Genomic DNA, 20521 nt, shown 5'->3' on the forward strand with positions numbered 1-20521 from the left:
TAACACTAATCAAAAGAAAGCTGAGATGACTATACAATATCAGAAAAGTAGACTTCAAAGAATATTACCAGAAATATAAAAAATGTCATTTCAAAATGACAAAGCTATAAATTCACCAAGAGGACACTACAGTCCTAAACATTTATGTATCTAACACAGAGTATATGAATATATGAAGGAAAAATGACAGAACTTCAAAGACAAATCCCCCATTAGTCTTGGAGATTTCAATAGTCTTCTCTTAATAACTGATAAAACTGACATTGTAGTGTGCCTAGGGGGTGGTGTGGTGGTGAAGACAAACAGTAAACAAATAAAAGAAGTATATATTCAGAATGCCAGATGGCAAAAAAGTATAAATTTAGAATGTCAGAGGGTATTCAGTTTTTTGTTTTTGTTTTTTAAAGATTTTATTTATTTATTTGACAGAGAGAGGCACAGCGAGAGAGGGAACACAAGCAGGGGGAGTGGGAGAGGGAGAAGCAGGCTTCCCGCCGAGCAGGGAGCCCGATGCGGGGCTCGATCCCAGGGCCCTGGGATCATGACCTGAGCTGAAGGCAGACGCTTAACGACTGAGCCACCCAGGCGCCCCGAGGGTATTCAGTTCTTTGGAGAAAAATAAAACAAGGTATGGGAAAAAGGACAAAGAAGTGGGGGAGGCATGCTCTTTTATTTAAGTTGTCCAGGGAACCCCTTGCTGATGAAGTGAAATTTGAGCAGAAACCTGACTCCAAGGGAATAAGCCATATGGTTATCTAGGGGGGAATCATTTCAGGCAGAGGCAAAGCCTTGAGGGAGCAGGAAATGCCTGGTGTATTGAGATGCAACAAGGAGACCTAGTATATAGTATAGCTAGAGAGGAACTAACTAACCAGGAAGACCAGGCAAGAGAGGAAGACAGGAGGGAGCCAAATAATGTAGAGGTTTGTAAGTCCTTAAAGGACTCTCGTTTTTATTCCGAATGAGATGGGAAGTCATTAGAGAATTATGAAGAGTGATATGATCTGACTTACATTTCAACAATCTGATGCTTTTTTGAAAAACAGACTAAAGGAAAGCAAGGGCAGGAAACCCGTTAGGAGGCTTATGTAACTGAAGTTGAGATGGCTAGAGCTGAAAAAAGTCAGAGAAAGACCTATCATATGATTTCACTTGTATTTGGAATTTAAGAAACAAAACAGATGAACATAGGGGAAGGGAAGGAAAAATAAAATAAGAGGAAAACAGAGAGGGAGGCAAACCATAAGAAACAGTTAATAGACACCAAACTGAGGATGGGTGGAGGGGTGGTGGGTGGGGGGATGGGCTAGTAGGGTAATGGGTATTAAGGAGGGCACTTGTGATGAGCACTAGGTGTTAAGTAATGAATCAATAAATTCTACTCCTGAAACCAATATTACACTACATGTTAAGTAACTTGAATTTAAATAAAAACTTGGAAGGAAAAAAAAGTAAAAATAATAAAAATAAAGAATAAAAATAAAGAATATTTTTAAAAAACATGGCAAGGGCTAGGGTGGTAGGTGTGAAGGTTGTAAGAGGTGATCAGATTCTGGGTATATTTTGAAGGTAGAATCAACAAGATTTGCTATTGGATTAGATAAGGCATGTGAAAGAAAGTGACATGTTAATTCAAGGTTGACTCTAAGGTTAATGAGCTGAGCAACTATAAGGATGAGTTGATATTTTCTGAAATGGGAAAAAATACAGGAAAAACAAATTCAAGAGGGGCGCCTGGGTGGCTCAGTCGTTAAGCGTCTGCCTTCAGCTCAGGTCATGATCCCAGCATCCTGGGATCGAGCCCCCCATCGGGCTCTCTGCTCCACGGGAAGCCTGCTTGCTTCTCCCTCTCCCACTCCCCCTGCTTGTGTTCCTGCTCTCGCTATCTCACTCTCTGTCAAATAAATAAATAAAATCTTTAAAAAAAAAAAAAATTCAAGACATACAAGGAGGGATTAAGAGTGTGGTTTTGGAAAGTTAAGTTTCATATGCCTATTATACAACCACGTGGAGGTGCTGAGTAGGCAACAGGTTATACAACTCTGTGGTGTATATATATGTAACACATGCACGTGCAAATATTCATGCACACAGATAGAAAAAGGGTCTAAAGGGAAAAATACCAAAATACTATGACTTGTCATCTCTGGAGAGTGGGATAATAGGTGATATTTATTTATTTATTTGCATTTGCTAAATTTTACAATTTTTCAACAATAAAGCTACATTAATCTTATAATCAGGAAAATATTTTTTTTAATTTTGTTTTTAAAGAAAAAATTGAGCGATTGTTTTGAAAATGAGAAAAGTAGAAGCAATAGTTATGGGGTGCCTGGGTGGCTCAGTCATTAAGTGTCTACCTTTGGCTCAGGTCATGATCCCAGGCTACTGGGATTGAGCCCTGCATCAGGCTCCCTGATCATCGGGAAGCCTGCTTCCCCCTCTCCCACTCCCCCGGCTTGTATTCCCTCTCTCACTGTCTCTCTCTCTCTGTCAAATAAATAAATAAAATCTTAAAAAATAATAATAATAATAGTTCTATGAAGGAGAGGCCAGGATTAGATATCACACTTTTGAGGTTTGGGCAACTGGGTCTTTCTCAAGAGAATATTAGGAGCCTGGAGAGGAAGCTTAAGATGGGAATGAAAGGAAGTGAGGGGGAAAGGAATAACACAAACTTTAAGGAGAGCAAATATATAAGATAACAGAATCAGTATTTAAAAAGGGTGGGAGTGGGTTAAATCCAATTAATGAAATTTGAGTAGAGGAATGTTTCTAGACTTGAGTATAAAAAGTCATCTTTACACTTGAACTGAATTCTGAAAGCCTAAGTGAAAAAAAGAAGAAAAGGCAATCCCAGTAGAGAAACCAGGATCTAGAACACAGAGATGTGAAACCATGACAGAATAAAAAAACAAAGTACTGTTCCTAACAGCAAAAGGTGCCAGTGGAAGAGTGCATGCTAAGGTTTAAGGAAGGCAGAAACTCACTTCAATCTTACGGGTTAAGCATTTTCAGCTTTATCCTAAAAGTGATAAGGAACCAGTAGAAGATAATAAATGGCAGTCACACAGTTAGATGGTTTTAGAACCATCACTCTTACATCAGTGCAGAAGACAAACTTAAAGGTAGGCAAAAGTGAAGCATGGAGATATGTCTGGGGACTGTTGCAGTAATCCAGGAGGAAAAGGATGGGGCCTAAACCAACATACATGGCTGTGCTAGGAATGGAGAAGTTGGGATAGATGCAAGTAATGCTGGGAAGCTATAATTTTCAGGGCACCCGGGTGGCTCAGTCAGTTAAGCGTCTGCCTTCGGATCAGGTCATGATCTCAGGCTCCTGGGATGGAGCCCCACATCGGGCTCTCTGCTCAGCGGGAAGTCTGCTTCTCCCTCTCATTCTCCCTTTGTGCGTGTTCTCCGTCTCTCAAATAAATAAATAAACTCTTTAAAAAATATGGGGCACTGGGTGGCTCAGATGGTTGAGCATCTGCCTTCGGCTCGGGTCATGATCCCAGGGTCCTGGGATCGAGCCCCACGTCTGGCTCCTGGCTCAGCGGGGAGCCTGCTTCTCCCTCCGCCTCTCCCCCTGCTCATGCTCTCTCTCTCTCTGTATCCCTGTCTCGAATGAATAAATAAAATCTTTAAAAATAATAATAAAAAATAATAAAAACAAAAATAAAACAAGCTATAATTTTCTGTGATTGACTAGATTGGGAGGGGTGCATAAGAGAGAAGTTTCTGATGATTTCAAAGTTGCTGATTTAGGTGACTGAGTAGTGGCACACTCACTCAGGCAAACGATATAGGAGAAGAAATAAATTTGGGAAAAAATAAGTTTAGTTTAGACTGTGAGGTATCCAGGAAAAGATATCAGTGGGATGTGTGAATCTCAAGGAAGCAAAATGTTCTTGTTACCATATGTTAAGACTTGGGGTTCTGGAACCACACAACCTGAGCTTGAATCTTCACTGTACCACTTACTAACTGTATGACCTTGAGCAAATTATGGTAATTTCTGAGCCTCAGTTTTCTCCCTTACAAAATGGGGTAACAACAGTAACAACTTCATAGAGTTATTATGAGGATTAAATGAGATAAGACATCTAACCCACTCAGAACAGTTTGCGTATAAAAAGCATTCAAGAAATGTTAATTCTCTCTGTGTATGCTGCTATACCCACCCTACCCGAAGACTTGGACCTTTACACTCCTACAGGAATGGCCCAGGAATTGAACCTGATGCAAATTTTCAAACTGCCAAAAAGATAAATAGAAACTTTCAAGGTTTTCTAGTTCTCTGGAATTCATACATATTAACTTAGACCCTGTATTCATATAGAAGAATTTAGTAAAACTCAATTGAAATGAAATAAAAAGTGAATGATAACAGAACAAACACCATGATGAAGAAACACATTATTCCCAGCAGTAATGGTCATACAATAAATGGTTTGCTGAGTTAATAAATGCTTCTATCATTACAACAAAATGCAGGTATGAGCACAAAAAGAGATCAGATCAGCATTTTTGAATTTGTTTATATTGAAAGTAAATTTAATTGGTGCTAGAACACACTTCTTCATTAAATTATCTAGTTACATTAAATCTATATCATTTATTCAATTAAAGCCCACATATGGGAAAATCACTGTTAGAGAATCAAGTTTCATTATAAAACACTAAATATAAGGACTAAGATATTTTTATACCTCTTTTCGCATTCCATAGTTTGTTTTGGCTTGTTTCTTGGGACAGAAGTTGAATGATTAAGAATCCTAGAAGTAAATCAATACGTTAATTCCAAAACACATTAAAGAGAAAAGTGTTTACACATGATATAAAAAATCTCCATAATAAACTGCATCTGGTCCATGAAGATCTCTGCTAGAAAACAATGTTTACATATTATTTAGATCTAATGCCCATGACTATTATGAAGAAATGAAGCTCACCAACTCTTCCACGCATCTTCTTTTATAAACCTTTTCTCGAAACCGGGATATCTTCTAACCATGCTATTGCCCTGTGTGTATCTAACTTTTGGCTGAGACAGAAAAACAGATGCAGATTGTTTAGGTGCCATCATGACTGATTTCATTTTCCCAGCACAGCAAATGACACGAGTTATGTTGATGCAACAGATGACCATTTTGCCAAAAGCCAAATAACAAATCTTAATTCTAAATGTAAAGCCATGTTAAAGTTCAATTATTTAAAAAAAAGCTCACAAATTTATTAAACTTTTAGTACCCAAATGAAATGGTATTTGAAGAGAACAAAAAAGAGAAAGAACGACAAACCATCATGAGAGAACTACTTGTCCATAATTTTATAGAATTCTAAGTATTAATCCCAAAGTCAAAAGTAATGAATTAATAACTTTCTTTCACATAAGTCACTAACCTATTTAAGAGTTCTTAATATTTATTTACTATAGATTTAAATGTAACTTACTTTTCAATTTAAAGTTTAGTCTTATAAGGAATATGTCTTTTATTCAAAAACCTTTGGATGTCAACTATCAAAACATAGAGGAGAAAATAATTTAAAATTAAAACCACATATTTACTACTAAAAGATATCATAAGCTAAAGATAAGTTGGTAATTACAGAAAGATGGTTAACCTAAAGAAACCAATTTCCATTACCTCGGTTTCCTCACTAGCTTGGATGGATTAAAGCCTCCCTAGGAGGAAATCACAGTGAGGAGCAAAGGACAAGTATCACAGGCAAAGCAGTATAGCTTTGCACCAAAAACCACCTTTATTCTTCTTAGTATGGACATATACTAAAATTGCATTTAATCCCGAAATGTAAAAGAACTAAGGTAAAAAAATATCTAAGACTATTAGGAAGAAATACACCTTTAAAGAGTGATTTTTAAAAAGGAGATGTAACAGTGAGAACTGTCCTGAGGGGTGAATGTCAGAATTGCTGACAGCGGGAGGTGAGGGATCAAGCTACAATGCCCTCACTACAGTAAATTCTGAATTGTCCGCAAACCACACTTACTAGCATTGTAATTACTGATGTCTATAAATCAGACTGGAGCAGAAAGAAAAACAAAGTTGAGATCCACTTACCTATAAAATGTACTTTATATACTTGAGAATTCCCCTACGTAAACGCTTGTTTATACATGGGTATTTAATGTTTTACTCTGTGATACTCAAAGTCAAAATAAACATCTATTTTATCTAAATATCTATTCTAGATTATTAACACATTTCCCTAACCCAGTTACTAGTACTGTATTTTAAGTAAATGACTATAAAATTCAGCTGCACCAACCTGGCCCCTTAATACTTAATGTTTCCACAAACTCTAGATACCTTGATGCATGTCCTGCTGCTCTGGTCCTCTGGAAGAATTTTTCACTGAATGATGCTCTATAACACAAAGGCCTCCATCTGTATTCACATTTCCCGTACATCAACCAAACCAAAAGATGGGAGAAGTAAGATGTTTTGGGAGAGGACAGGGAAGTCATTAGTAAAGCAAGCAAAAAAGAAAGAATGGATAGATTTCAAGGGTTGGGAGAACTACCTAATTAGTTACAACAAGCTAGAGGTTAACATGATGCCCCTCAAACTGGAATATTCATATATATGATCAGAAAAAAAAAATCACATGAAATAGGTTATGTATATAATTCCTGTAATTCTGAACCAAAATAATAAACTTCTCAAAATGTGATTTTCCTTTCCATGATCCTTAATTATACTTCAATATAACTTTTCAAAATTACTTTTTTTTATTTAGCCATATTACATAGTTAAGAAGCACATCTTTCCGCAGTACGTGAAAACTCTCAGGACACACTTAACAGCAAATAAAATAATTATTAAAAAGAAAGATAACAGAAAATACTATGCAAGTTAGCAGAAGTGAACATGCAATGGGAACCAGTCAACTGAAGCTACTCATTGCAAAAGCCCACATATATCGTAATCCTTTCTTTATGATGATAACCACACAAATTTTAAGAAGCCACCTAAACATCAACTTATTCAGCCACATAATAAGAATATCTGTATAAGAAAATGAACAGGGGCGCCTGGGTGGCTCAGGCAGTTAAGTGTCCAACTCTTGATTTCAGCTCATGTCATGATCTCAGGGTCACGACATCAAGACCCACATCAGGCTCCACGCTCAGCGCAGAGTCTGCTTGAGACTCTCTCTTCCTCCCTCTCCCTCTGCCCTTCCCCCCCAAAATAAATAAAATCTTAAAAAAAAAAAGAACAGTAGTTATTTCTCTAATAATTAGATTTAAGAGGGTTGGTGGAAATTTGAAGAATTAGCTAAATAATTTAGAACATTAAGATAATTTTTTAAGATGATAGTTTTTTTTAATTTCCCAAATTAGTGAAGATTAAAAACTTACAGAATAGCTATTTTAATATAAGGAGCTTCATCAATTCAGAGGGACTTCAATACACTCAAATACAAGTAGAAATAATCCAGTACTTTAACAAGGGGGGTAAAGATTAGCTTCTAAAAGCTCAACAATAAACTATCAAAACAAAGTAGCTTAATCTATGCATCTCAGACAAAGAGGGAGCAGTCTTCTAAAAACTGGCCTTCAGACTTTGAACACTTGTGAGTTATCTACTTGATAATTTATTTCATCTCCTTCCCCACCCTTTTTCACTATTAATTCTGTGCAATACCCTCTTGTTATTTTCCTAGGGTAGTTTCACCACCAAGTACCAGTATAAACTTATTTAAAGAATAAAAGACACCTTTAAGAATAGTATGAACTAAACAATTGGCAAAGCTGCTTTAAGAAAATCATCACCAAACTCAATCTAAGCAGTTTTTTAATTGCCTTTAATTCGGGAGTACATGCATGGCTTCTTTCAGCTAAAACTAACACTGTATTTACCTTCAACTATTTGCTACCTAAAAACAGTTAAGTAGCATACAGTCAGAGTAGGAGTTCTAGGTGGTACTTTCTGATATGTGAGGGTAATCTTACTCCACATAAATCATTTTAAATCAAGACAAACAACAAGCAAAAACATTAAAATGACTGTGTTAAAACCTAAAATGAAATGTTATAACTCCTGATTGACTTACAATTTTATCTTATTTTATTTTGTTTTAAGATTTTATCGATTTATTACTTAGAAAAAACGCACATAAGCAGGGGTAGGGACAAAGGGAGAGAGAGAAAGAATTTCAAGCAGACTCCATGCTGAGCATGGAACCTAACTCAGGGCTCAATCTCACGACCCTGAGATCATGACCTGAGCTGAAATCGAGTCGGGCGCTTAACCGACTGAGCTACACAGGCATCCCTGACTTGCAATTTTAAATAGCATTTCAGATTCGTCATTAATAAAGTTGGAACCTAAAACACAATACAGTGTGAAAGAGAAAATCTATAACCAGAGAAGGTACAATTAACATCAAATCCTCTAAGGGATGGATATATCTTTATAGAAGATTACTTCTGATTTTTTTGGACTCACTCAAATCAAGTACTGTAATAGCAAACAAAAATTTTAATTATCTACGTCTAAGAGATGTGGGCAACAGCAACATATTTTAGAAGAAGGGAAGAGATTATTTAGTGAAGAAAATGCTAGATTCAGCATACAAAAATTCTGAGATCAGTTTAAGTTCAGTCATTAACAGAACAGAACTGGCCAAGGATCTAATTTAAATTGTCTATACATTACAGATTTTAAAAGTAAAATGTACTCCTTACATTATGACCAGATATCATAAATATTTTAAGGCCTTCCAAAATGGGACATAATTATTACATTAATGTCACTGCATATTAATATTTATCTTAAAGGATCTATATTCATATGTGCTAACATCTGAAAAGCTGATGAAGAGAAACATCAGAGAGAAATTACTTTTGCACACATCTAAAAAAATAGCAAGTTATTTAGAATGAACATAACTAAATTAATGGTTCCTATTAGCTTTAAATTTGTTAATCTCATCTTCAAGCAAGCAGTTAACTAATACAGTATTACTGAGTACCTACCATGTACAAGGCACAGTGCTAGGCGCTATTTTGTACAGATTACAAAACTATCACAAAAATAAAACCTATGAAACATCATTTGATGTTGTTTCTAAGCTAAAAAGAATAATTCAAGTTATAGGAATAGATGAAAAATAGTAGAAAACTGAAAAATATAGAAATGATATCTATGACATTGTTAAAATCTAAAATTATACACTCAAATACTATTCTTAACCTAATCAGAGAAATAAATATTGCTGTGGGTTCTTTTAAAATCAGTATTCTCTGCTCATAATGATAAATACAATTATTTCACCTGTTGGGTAGAAGAGACAGAAACTCAACTATTTTTTAAGCTAGACAGAGCAGGTGGTGGCTTGCTTCATCAAGCCTCTTAAACCATGGGGGCGACCAATATACTTTGATTATACTGGAGGGAGAAAAACATACATAACCTCACAAGTAGCCAATATAAAAAAAGGTCCATTAGAAATGAATCATAGGAAAAGATTAGAAAGTAAATTTCACAGAAAAGGGTGACAGAAAGTTATGGTAGAAGAAAAACGTGAACTGGGAATGAGGATACATTAGATAAAGAAGGGATAAAGAGGAATGATATTTTCTAGTATGGTTTTTAATTTTCTAAGTGCAGAATTTATAGCTGCACAAAAAAGGGTATTTAGTAATTATTTTAAAAAATAGTGGCCCTTAAAACCAGACACTTGCAATTTGATAAGTTTCAATAGTAATTATTTTTCAAAGCATATCTAAAAGCAAATGCCAATGTACTTAAATTTTAAACGTTCCAAAACATGGTCATGTGACCCACAAACATTTATTTTTTGGTTAAGAGAAGTACTTATTAGTTACCCATGTTAAATGCACCAAAATTATTCTTTTAATTTTCTCCAAACAAAAAAACTCAAATCTTCTTTATTATTTCAAAACAATAAATGTAGTACTCTCAGTACATAAAGATGGCATAATAGCTGACCCTCAGCAGCACAGAGAACTTCTCCTGTATTAAAAATGGACTTGCACTGATTTTATATTCATTCATACGTCTTCCTTATTGCCAATGGCATGTATCTGGGGAAAGCTTAGCCAGAGGGAGAAATCGTCATTGACCAAGGAACAAACCAAAGTGAACCTGTGACCAATCATCATGTTGATTTAATCAACCATTATAAAATTCCATTCAATTCTAAGGAGTTTACACATATCCCAAGTAATCTGGAATCTGATAAAAAGTGCACTACATACACATGACATGTACTTGGGGAGAAATGCTTATAATGTATCTAATGCTATTGTGAGCTAAAATAAATATCAACAAATAAATCAGTTATTATTATATAGCACATAGGAATAAAAAAGAGACACCTACACAATAATTAAATAAAATGACCATGTGAATATAAAGTATTTGTCAATTGTGTACATATCTTTACACTTCTCTCCTAATTATTTCCTATTGTCTTTTAGTAGTTAGTCCCTTGACATAGATCTTAAGATGGTCCTACTGTTTACTGGAAACTTCATTTGATAATCTTTGAATAATCATTTAATGATTATAAAGTCTGCCTATTTAAATCTCATTACTGAAAAAAATACCTGTTCTTCTGCTCTTGCTGCAGTAACTGAGCGGCTATTTTCCTCAAATCAGTTACTTCCTTCAAATCATCATCCTCTTCCTCTGCAAGTAACTGTTCCTTCCCAAGTCTGAAAGATGACACAAACATGGTTATCCAAAATGTAAGGCAGATGATATTTTACTGACAGCTTCCAGAAATAGAAACCATTTTTTCATTTCTAATATCATGTAAAAAGCTAATAATCCTAATGTCCTTGTATTTAAAACATTAAAATAAGAAATAAGGAATATTTAAGGAATATAAAAATATATCTTCTATTCAATAGGAAATGTACGATACTGGTGATATTAATATAATTAACGGCTAACAAAGTAAACTGTATTACCATTTTGTAATTGCTGAAATGTGTAATTTAACAATGCATACTCCCCAGTCTTGAATGTAATAAGAACTGCAAAGTTCTAATATGCCTGTATTTATAAATATCAAATGTTATAAAAATTTTACTAAACCACTAAACTTTTATCAGTTTATTCATCATGATGTTAAAAATCTCCATGTAAAATGTTTGAGTAGAAGAAATGCGAAATAGGTCCAAGTAAGATTGGCAAATTTGCAGGAAAATGCTCATTAAAATACATAATTTTTAATCAAAGAGAACAAAGGAATTTTTAAATAAGTTGTTCTCCAAACTCTAGTAATTTTATCCCAAAGGTATTTCATTTAAAACACAGTATCAAATCCTAAGACTTTGTATCTTGACCATATCTTGTATGCCACTGTGACACTCAATCCAACTGTCTTCATGAGATAAGGTGAGAAAGTAAGAGAAAAATGAAATATAAAGAGTAGAAGACAAAGCAATGTACCACCTTATGCGGTACCAGAGATGACTAATTCATGACTGATTAAAAAGTTACCAGTGAGGTCATGTGGAGGAAGCACAATGTAAAGAAAAGAGAAAAGCTTAGGGATCAGAAAGAGCTAGGTTCACACCCTAGGTTCTAGTGGACACTAAGTGGTTCTAGGCAAGAAAATTTAGTCTCCAAGCTTCCCCTTGCTCATCTGTAAAAACAGGGACAGTATCAACCCTGTAGCATTTATTAAAGATTAAATAAGAAACATGAGGGGCACCTGGCTGGCTCAGTTGGAAGAGCATATGACTCTTGATTGTGGAGTCATGAGTTCGAGCCCCATGTTAGGTGTAGAAATTACTTAAATAAAACTTAAAAAAAAATAATCTTTGGGGCACCTGGCTGGCTCAGTTGGAAAAGCATGCTACTCTTGATCCCGGGGTCATGAGTTCCAGCCTCATGTTGGGTATAGAGAGTGCTTAAAAAAAAAAAAAATTTAAAACTGTAAAAAAATAAATAAATAAATGAATAAATAAGAAACATGGGAAAACACATAGCACAGATCCTGGTACATGGTAGGTATTCAACAAATGTTCCCTCCTTCCTTCCTGCAGCTACAAAGCAATTTTAAGGAGTGACTGAATATGGCAAGTCATATTCCATCATTTCATAAGATAAATGAGCAGAAAAGATCCAAAGTGGAAGGATTTTAATAAAATACAGAGGTAAATACCCTTAAAATTACTATAACCAGTCTGATGAAATGGAAAGTGTATTAGACCAAGAGTTGGAAGACCTGAGTTCCAGACACTTGAAACTCCAGGAATGTTTCCTTATTAGCCAAATGATGCAAAAAATCATCTATTTTAAAGAGTTGCTAAAGAGCTCAAATGAAGCAATGTATGTGAAAATACAGTCCTCCCCGGTAATAATAATAGGAGAATTATACTTCTGGGAGGCAGGGGAAATATATATACTACACTCAGCTTAATTGCTTACTATAATTTTCAGTTTAATTTGAGGAATGCAGAAAAATGAAGTACTTACAAATTAACTATCTGAACACCACAGGTAAATGAACCAAAAATTATATTCTTTCAAAGTACTTTCAAGTAGGAATACCTAACAAATATTTCATGTATAAGTAACATTTCAATTTGAGAATTCCTGTGTGCTTACCTTTTTTCATCTCCCAATTCTTCATTTTTCTGAGATTTCTCAGGACCTTTTTCTTTCCCCTTATATAAAAGAAAGTTATAATTTTAAATCTATGTGGTGTATTTTTGTAAGATCAAAGAAAATATGTTATTAGTATTTGTTCAAAGTTTTCTTTACCTTAAGGAAAGAGACATATGATCCAATATGTGCATCTCCTTGTTCAGGAACTGCTACATCTTCTGTGTTAGGGTCAATAAAATCATACACCTCTTGGTCTAATTAAAGATTAATATTTGTTAGAAAATATAAATAGTAAACAGTAGGCTTTCATACTGTATTATTTAGAATAATAGTCGATTTTCTCAATAAAAGAATTGGCCAAAGATACTATAATTTTTCAAAATGCATTTTTAATAAGGGCAATATACATGAAATAAAAATAGCAGGTGCCATATGAATTACCTTTCTGAGAATCAGGTTTACTTCCTATTGAGTGACTGTCATTTCTTGATGTCTGCTCTCTATTTGATTCTGAGACTTGAGAGTGAAGGCTGATTGTGTCATCATCTGATGGCTGAAAGGAATAAGCACAAAGTACAAATGAGGCATTTTAAAGATAGAATAGGATTAAGTTGCTTTAATTTCACATAGGATGTGTAGAGTATCTGCTTTACATTTCCAGTTCTCAAACCAAAAATTAATATGTTAAGGTTTACTGCTCTGCTTCTAAAAATGTGCATGTCCTTTTTTCATTTGAAGTCATAAAATGTAATAATGATAATATTTTTAAGCAAAATAAATCAAGTGTGTTCAAGTGTCTACCTATTTCAAAACTCTAACAAAATTTTAAAATAAAATAGATCAGCAATAGAAAAGACTCACTTCCGTTGTAGATAATCGTTTCTCTCCATTATCACTTCCAATTCCAGAGTCAGGGCCATGATTTTTATTCGGATAAAAGTCTTCCATACTATGGAAATAGAAATTCTAAGGGCAATTAGGGTTTTCTTCTTAAATAAATACAGACATGACCTAAAATTTCCCTATATAATAGAGAATATATTCTCTTGATGTCTAAAATCCTTAAGAACATGAAGGGAAAATATCAGAAATCTTCCTATAAAATATTTTATTCATATCCCTCATGTAATATTTTCCCTGCATGTGCTCTGTTGTAAAGTGTCAATTGTTGGGGCACCTGGGTGGCTCAGTCAGTTAAGTGTCCAACTCTTGGTTTTAGCTCAGGTCATGATCTCATGGTTGTGGGATCCAGCCCCGCATCGGGTTCCATGCTCAGTGAGGAGTCTGCTTGAGATTCCTTCCCCCTCTCTCTCCCTCCCCCTCTGCTGCTTCCCCCACCCAGCTCGTGTGTGTGCACGCACACACCCTCTCTCTCTAAAAAATAAATAAAATCTTTAAAGTGTCAATTGTTAACAATAACCTATTACTTCTCCTGAGAGGTACAGAAAAGCAGAGAGTCCTGCTAGAAAATAAACTTAATGAAAGACATTTTTATTTTTCTGGTTTAACAAATTTCACCATAGAACGTTGAAATATTTTTTAACTTTAATTCATAATTTCTTCATTAGCTCTAAAAATATGCTTTAGCTTTATAAATAATGCCCATCCAAAAATTAAGAGAAAATGCAAAAAAACAAAAAAAACAAAAAACCAGCAAAGAATTGAGTAAGTCATTGTTTTGGTATGAGGACTGAACTGTCCTTACAAATTTCTGAATTACACAACAGTATGCCACCCAGGTTGTAAAGTATTTTTCACTTTACTTTGCAAATTTACATACATGCAAATTTGCATATATTCTATAAAGACCATTTTTTATGTGCCAGGAATTAGGCTAAGTGCTTTAAAGATGATACCTCATACATGCCTTGTTTAAATTCTAGCAGGTTGGCGTTTTCTCATTTTGCAGGTGAGGAAACAGAGGCCAGGACGGATTGAACAAGTTACCCAATGACCTGCAACTTACAAATGGCAGTTTAAATTTGATCCCAAGAATCTAACACTATAAAGTCCCTGATCTTAATCACTACGCTATATTTCTTCCCCAAATACTGATCTGTACAGTTTTCAGGAGTGTATCAATAAACTCAGGTAAGCAATTACCAAGTAAGTGCCAGGCACTATGCTGAATGCTTGAAATGAAATGAGATGAATTAAAAAATGTTTGGCCTCTAAGGGCTCTCAGCCCAGAGAGGAAGTATGTTTATATATTTTGAAGACTATCACAAAGGTAAATATAAAGTACTATGAGAAAAGAGAAATCAATTCTTGGTAAGTTTAGGAAAGGCCTCACACAAGAAAGTGGCATTTGAGCTTAGTCTTGAAGGATAAAGAGAGGCAATACTTGCTAGCATTTACTGAGTGTCTACACTGTATTAGCTACTGTGCCAGGTACACATATTTTATTTATAATCCTTATATTCTGCCATTTATGCATTATTTCTTTTTACAAATGAGGATAATGAAGCTTATAAAAGTTAACTTCCCAGGGGAAAAAATGTAACTTTTTTTTTTAAGATTATTTATTCATTTACTTGACAGAGACTGAGAAAGCACAAGCAAGGAGAGCAGGAGAGGGAGAAGCAGGCTCCCTACTAAGCAGGGAGCCCAATGCGGGGCTCGATCCCAGGACTCTGGGATCATGACCTGAGCCAAAAGCAGATGCCCAACCGACTGAGCCACCCAGGTGTAAAAATGTAACATTTACTGAATATCATTTCTTGAACTAGTTGCCAAGCACACATTTAATTTTCACAACAAGCTTATGAAGTGGGTATTGTTAACATCTTAAGTAAAGAAACAGGCTCAGAGAGATTAAATAACTTACACAGGCTACACAGGAATTAAGAGGTTAAACCATGATTAGAAGCAAAATCCATCTGACGCCACTGCACAATAATATATCCATGTAGGGCGCCTGGGTGGCTCAGTTGGTTAAGCGACTGCCTTCAGCTCAGGTCATGATCCTGGAGTCCCGGGATCGAGTCCCACATCAGGCTCCCTGCTCAGCGGGGAGTCTGCTTCTCCCTCTGACCCTCCTCCCTCTCATGCTCTCTGTCTCTCATTCTCTCTCTCGCAAATAAATAAAATCTTAAAAAAATAATAATAATATATCCATGTACTATACTAAAATATATGTGTATTTGTAATAGTTGACAACGACAGTAATAAACTATTTGTTGAGGAATTGCTCTGCAGGACGCCTGCTTCTCCCTCTCCCACTCCCCCTGCTTGTGTTCCTGCTCTCGCTGTGTCTCTGTCAAATAAATAAATAAAATCTTTAAAAAAAAAAAAAAGAAGACTGGTTCCTTTAAAAAAAAAGAGAACAATGAATCATGGAACACTACCTCAAAAAAAAAAAAACTAATGATGTAATGTATGTTGACTAACATAACATAATAAAATAAAAATAAAATTAAAAAATTAAAAAATAATAAAATAATAAAATAATAAATAAAAATAAAAATAAAATAATAAAATTTAAAAATAAATAAATAAATGAAAGAAAACTAAGGACTAGAGACGTTATGACACAAGGACATAAAGTTATCAAGAGCTGGAGAAGGGCTTCATGGGCCCATATATCTGACTCCAAAAGTTGATATACTTAACTACTATAATGCTTACCTATGTAGAATAAGAGTTTACAAAATAGTCAAGGCATGGAAGGCTATTCTAGGTAGTAAGAACCATAAAGCCAAAGGCATGAGTGTAAAAGTGGAAAGTGCATACGTGAATTAGTTCTAAGTAGTTCAATACAGGCTGTGAGTAGGAAATTAGCACACCCCAGAGTCACTTCATTAAGTAAACTCTATTAACCTGCACTATCCTATATAGTAGCCACTATCCTATATATGGTTATTGAGCACTTGAAATGTGGCTAGTCTAAATTGAAATGTGCTATAAATGAAAAATACACCCCAGATTTAAATGATGTAATAGAAAAAGAACATGAAATACCTTACTAACATTTTTACATGAAATACATGTTGAAATGATATTTTGGATATACTGGGCTAAATACCATATTATTTTTTTTTAAGATTTTATTTATTTGTCAGAGAGCGAGCACAAGCAGGGGGAGCGGCAGGCAGAGAGGAGGGAGAAGCAGGCTCCCAACTGAGCAGGGAGCCCGATGTGGGACCCCAGGACCCTGGGATCATGACCTGAGCCGAAGGCAGACACTTAACGCACTGAGCCACCCAGGTGTCCCTAAATAACATATTATTAAAATTAATTTCACCTGTTTCATTTTTACTTTTTTTAATGGATTACAAGAAAATGCAAAATTACATACGTAGCTTACATTACATTTCTATCGGACATCGTTGCTAGAGACCATCTCCAAAATATATCTCAATCCTGTCCACTCCTTTTCATCTCTAACTGCAATCACCCTATTCAAGACCCCTTGATCTCTTGGAAGTACTTCAACAACCTAACTAGTCCCTGTGCTTCTGCTTTTGTTTACTTCCAATCTATTCTCCTTATTATAAGAGCCAAAACAGCTCTTTTTTAAAACATAAATCAGATCATGCTATTCCCCTGCTTGTAACTGTCCACTGACTTCCCATTGTACTATAAGTAAAATTCAAACTCCTTACCACAGCCTCCAAAGCACCCACATGACTAAAGCCCTGACTACCTCCTCAAAATCAACTTGTACATCTGTACCCTCAGCCACTCTGCTCCAATCAGGCTGGCCTTTCTGTTTCTTTAACACACCAAGTTTCTTCCTATCTTAAGGCCTTAGCACATGTCATTCTTTCTGCCTGAAATGCTCTTCCCTTTCGTCTTTACACAGCTAGCTTTTCTCCTTTCAGGTCTTGACTTAAAACCTCACCTTCCCAAAGCGACATTCCCTGAACATACTCCTGGAAATATGTTCCTTTCCTTCACAGCACTTGCCACAATTTTGAAATTGTATGTGTGTATGTATATTTTATTTCTTTGCTTTGTTTGCTGACTGACTCCTCCACTACACTGTGGACTCCATGAGGGCCAACACCAAGGTGTACATCATTCAACGAAACATACCCTGAACCTGCCAGCAGGCATTTGACTGATACTTGTTTTTTTTTTAACTGATATTTGTAAAATAAATAAATGACTAGTATAATAATGCCATTACTCAAGTAAATTCATTTTTAAATAAATATAAAGCAAACTAATAAAGTTTAGAGTATGAATAAAGTCTAGTTTTTGTAGAATTGTTTGGTCTATTATTCATAATAAACAAATAAATCTTTAGGAATTAAATATAATGTTTAGATATTTAATTCTACTTAGGCAACAGAAAAATTCAAGAAAATGTCCTATTTGGGAATTCAAGAACAGTACTTAAAATACTGCCATTCCAATTAGTCTAAATTTTGGTACAAATAAAATGACAAACCTTTAAACATTTTAGGCAAGAGTGTAGTCTCCCTTTCTGTAGTCTTACCCCATTCCAAATTATTTTCCATACTAATGGATGGAATTATGTTTCCATAAAATCTTTCAGACCAACCTACATCCCGAAAGGATGAATTAAAAACAGATAATCAAATCTACCATTTCAAAATCTCAGAAGATTTTCGTATCATACAGAGTATCAATATCATACAGAATATCAATGATAAATCATCTTTGGTCTAGACATAAATAAAGAATATGAAGAAAAGAAGAAAGGTACCCCAAAATGTCTTGCTCTTCCACTAACCTCAGTTCAAAGTCAAATTCTGCTAGTTATTACAACACTGATTAGTACAATAGAGTGATTATAGTAGTAAATTAACAGTTGTCGAGTGCTGAGAAATTAGTGTTTCTGTACTATAATGTCAAACGTTTACATTTTACTACGAAAATATTAGTATAATTAATATTTTGAGAAAATCCCAAATTTATTCTAGTATCAAAGAGGTTCATTCTATGATGGTGAGATTTCACTTCAGTCAATTATTGATTTTAACACTGGGCCAATCAACCTAAATACATTCAGTACACTCAAGATTAATAAATATCTTTTGCATACAGAGAAGACACCAATCATGAGATAAGACTGTAAGAATATTACATTACCTGTCTGTGAGAGGCTGGGAGGGCATTCTTTTACTCAGTGATGGAAGATCCAGAGAATCTGGTTTCTTATCCATTCTGCAACATGCTTGGATATTTAAGTATTTAAATATGTGTACTTTACCCTTTAAACATATCTGTCAAATAATTGAGAAAGTAGATTTAATTATATAGGTCCAAATATAAGTTTCACCTGCCAATTTATTTACATATTTTAATAACCTTAAAATTATGCTGAGACATCACAATCATAATAGGTACTTTACATATTTGAATTTGTACTGCTGACACTTTATGAAAACATTTGACAATGATACCAACTAAAATTCTTTAGCTGTTTCTATTCTTACTAGAAAAAAATAATTTTTCTGTATGTCACTAAAGTGTTCTTGTTAAAAGTACAATAACAAGCCACTAAATAATATAAAATCTATAATTCATAAAAGTTGCTTTTATTAGAAAAAAGTGAAAAGAAATATATTCATTGCAGTGATGAGAACAAGAAAAAAAATAACCCATGTCATTCTTTAAAGTAATCTTATCAGGGACACCTGGGTGACTCAGTCAGTGGAGCATCTGCCTTCAGCTTGGGTTGTGACCCCAGGGTCCTGGGTCCCAGGGGCCCTGAATCGGGCTCCGTGCTCAGTGGGGAGTCTGCTTCTCCCTCTCCCTCTGCCCCTCCCCCTGCCCCTGCTCTCTTTCAAGTAAATAAATAAAATCTTTAAAAAAGAAAGGTAATCTTGGGGCGCCTGGGTGGCTCAGTTGTTAGGCGTCTGCCTTCGGCTCGGCTCATGATCCCAGGGTCCTGGGATCGAGCCCCGCATCGGGGTCCCTGCTCCACGGGAAGCCTGCTTCTCCCTCTCCCACTCCCCCAGCTTGTGTTCCCTCTCTCGCTGTGTCTCTCTCTGTCAAATAAATAAATAAAATCTTTAAAAAATAATAATAATAATAATTAATTAATTTTTTAAAAAAGGTAATCTTATCAGAAACACTAAATTGTTTGGTCTAAGCACTGGAAGAGAGCTAATCAAAATAATGTAAATATAGGAAAAATTAATTTGTTGAAAGGCGCATTAGTAGGCCAGTTAGAATAAAATAGTTTTTTTTTTTGTTGTTGTTGTTGTTGTTTTTATAAAATAGTTTTTTAAATGGCCAATTCAACTAAGATAATATCCTGAAAAGTTATTTTCCCTGGTGATGGAGAAAAGGAATAATAAGGGGTAAAATACTATGTGAAAGAAAGTATTCTATATAAAAAAGACAATGAGCAGTAAGAAAACAGTAAGTCAGCTTTACAAATGTTAACTGCAGTCACCATGAGTAATATCATATAAATATTTCTCAGAAACTATAATCATAGGGCACCTGGCTGGCTCAGTAGGAAGAGCATGCAACTCTTGATCTCAGGGTCATGCGTTCAAGCCCTACGATGGGTGTAGAACTTACTTTAAAAAAAAGTTAAGAAAACTATAATCAAAAATGTTTTGTTTTATGGGCTCACATAACCTACAAATATATGCAAAAATAATCAACAAAGAAAACAGTAAGAAAAGTACATTTAAAGGTAATCATCATTCCTGGTATAAAGGAAGAATGTTTCTTAGATAATTGTAATAGATATCAAATCTGACCTGACCACTGAAAAATTTCATTTAAAAGGAAAAACTTCTGTATAAACCAAAAAATAATTATCTTCCATTACCAATTAAATACTGGTGAATTCTTTTCTTTCTTTTTTTTTTAAAGATTTTATTTATTTATTTATTGGAGAGCGAGCGAGAGAGAAACAGCATGAGAGAGGAGAGGGTCAGAGGGAGAAGCAGGCTCCCTGCTGAGCCGGGAGCCTG

At 34.9% G+C, this 20521-nt stretch overlaps 1 protein-coding gene across 3 annotated transcripts in view; it reads right to left on the reverse strand.

The window, feature by feature from the left end:
* LRCH2 (leucine rich repeats and calponin homology domain containing 2) overlaps positions 1-20521 on the reverse strand; it is a 100581-nt gene that overhangs the window by 37572 nt on the left and 42488 nt on the right. For all 3 annotated transcript variants that reach the window (XM_035007446.1, XM_035007436.1, XM_035007427.1), the window contains exons 6-12: positions 18678-18811; positions 13479-13566; positions 13059-13170; positions 12774-12871; positions 12618-12676; positions 10604-10711; positions 4713-4778 (exon numbers count right to left, since the gene is read on the reverse strand). In XM_035007446.1, coding sequence (XP_034863337.1) covers positions 4713-4778; positions 10604-10711; positions 12618-12676; positions 12774-12871; positions 13059-13170; positions 13479-13566; positions 18678-18811 — 665 coding nt within the window. The remainder of the gene's footprint in view (positions 1-4712; positions 4779-10603; positions 10712-12617; positions 12677-12773; positions 12872-13058; positions 13171-13478; positions 13567-18677; positions 18812-20521) is intronic.

Source organism: Mirounga leonina, unplaced genomic scaffold, assembly GCF_011800145.1.
Source record: "Mirounga leonina isolate KUSES-001 unplaced genomic scaffold, KU_Mleo_1.0 Mir_101664, whole genome shotgun sequence".
Taxonomy (NCBI): Eukaryota; Metazoa; Chordata; class Mammalia; order Carnivora; family Phocidae; genus Mirounga; species Mirounga leonina.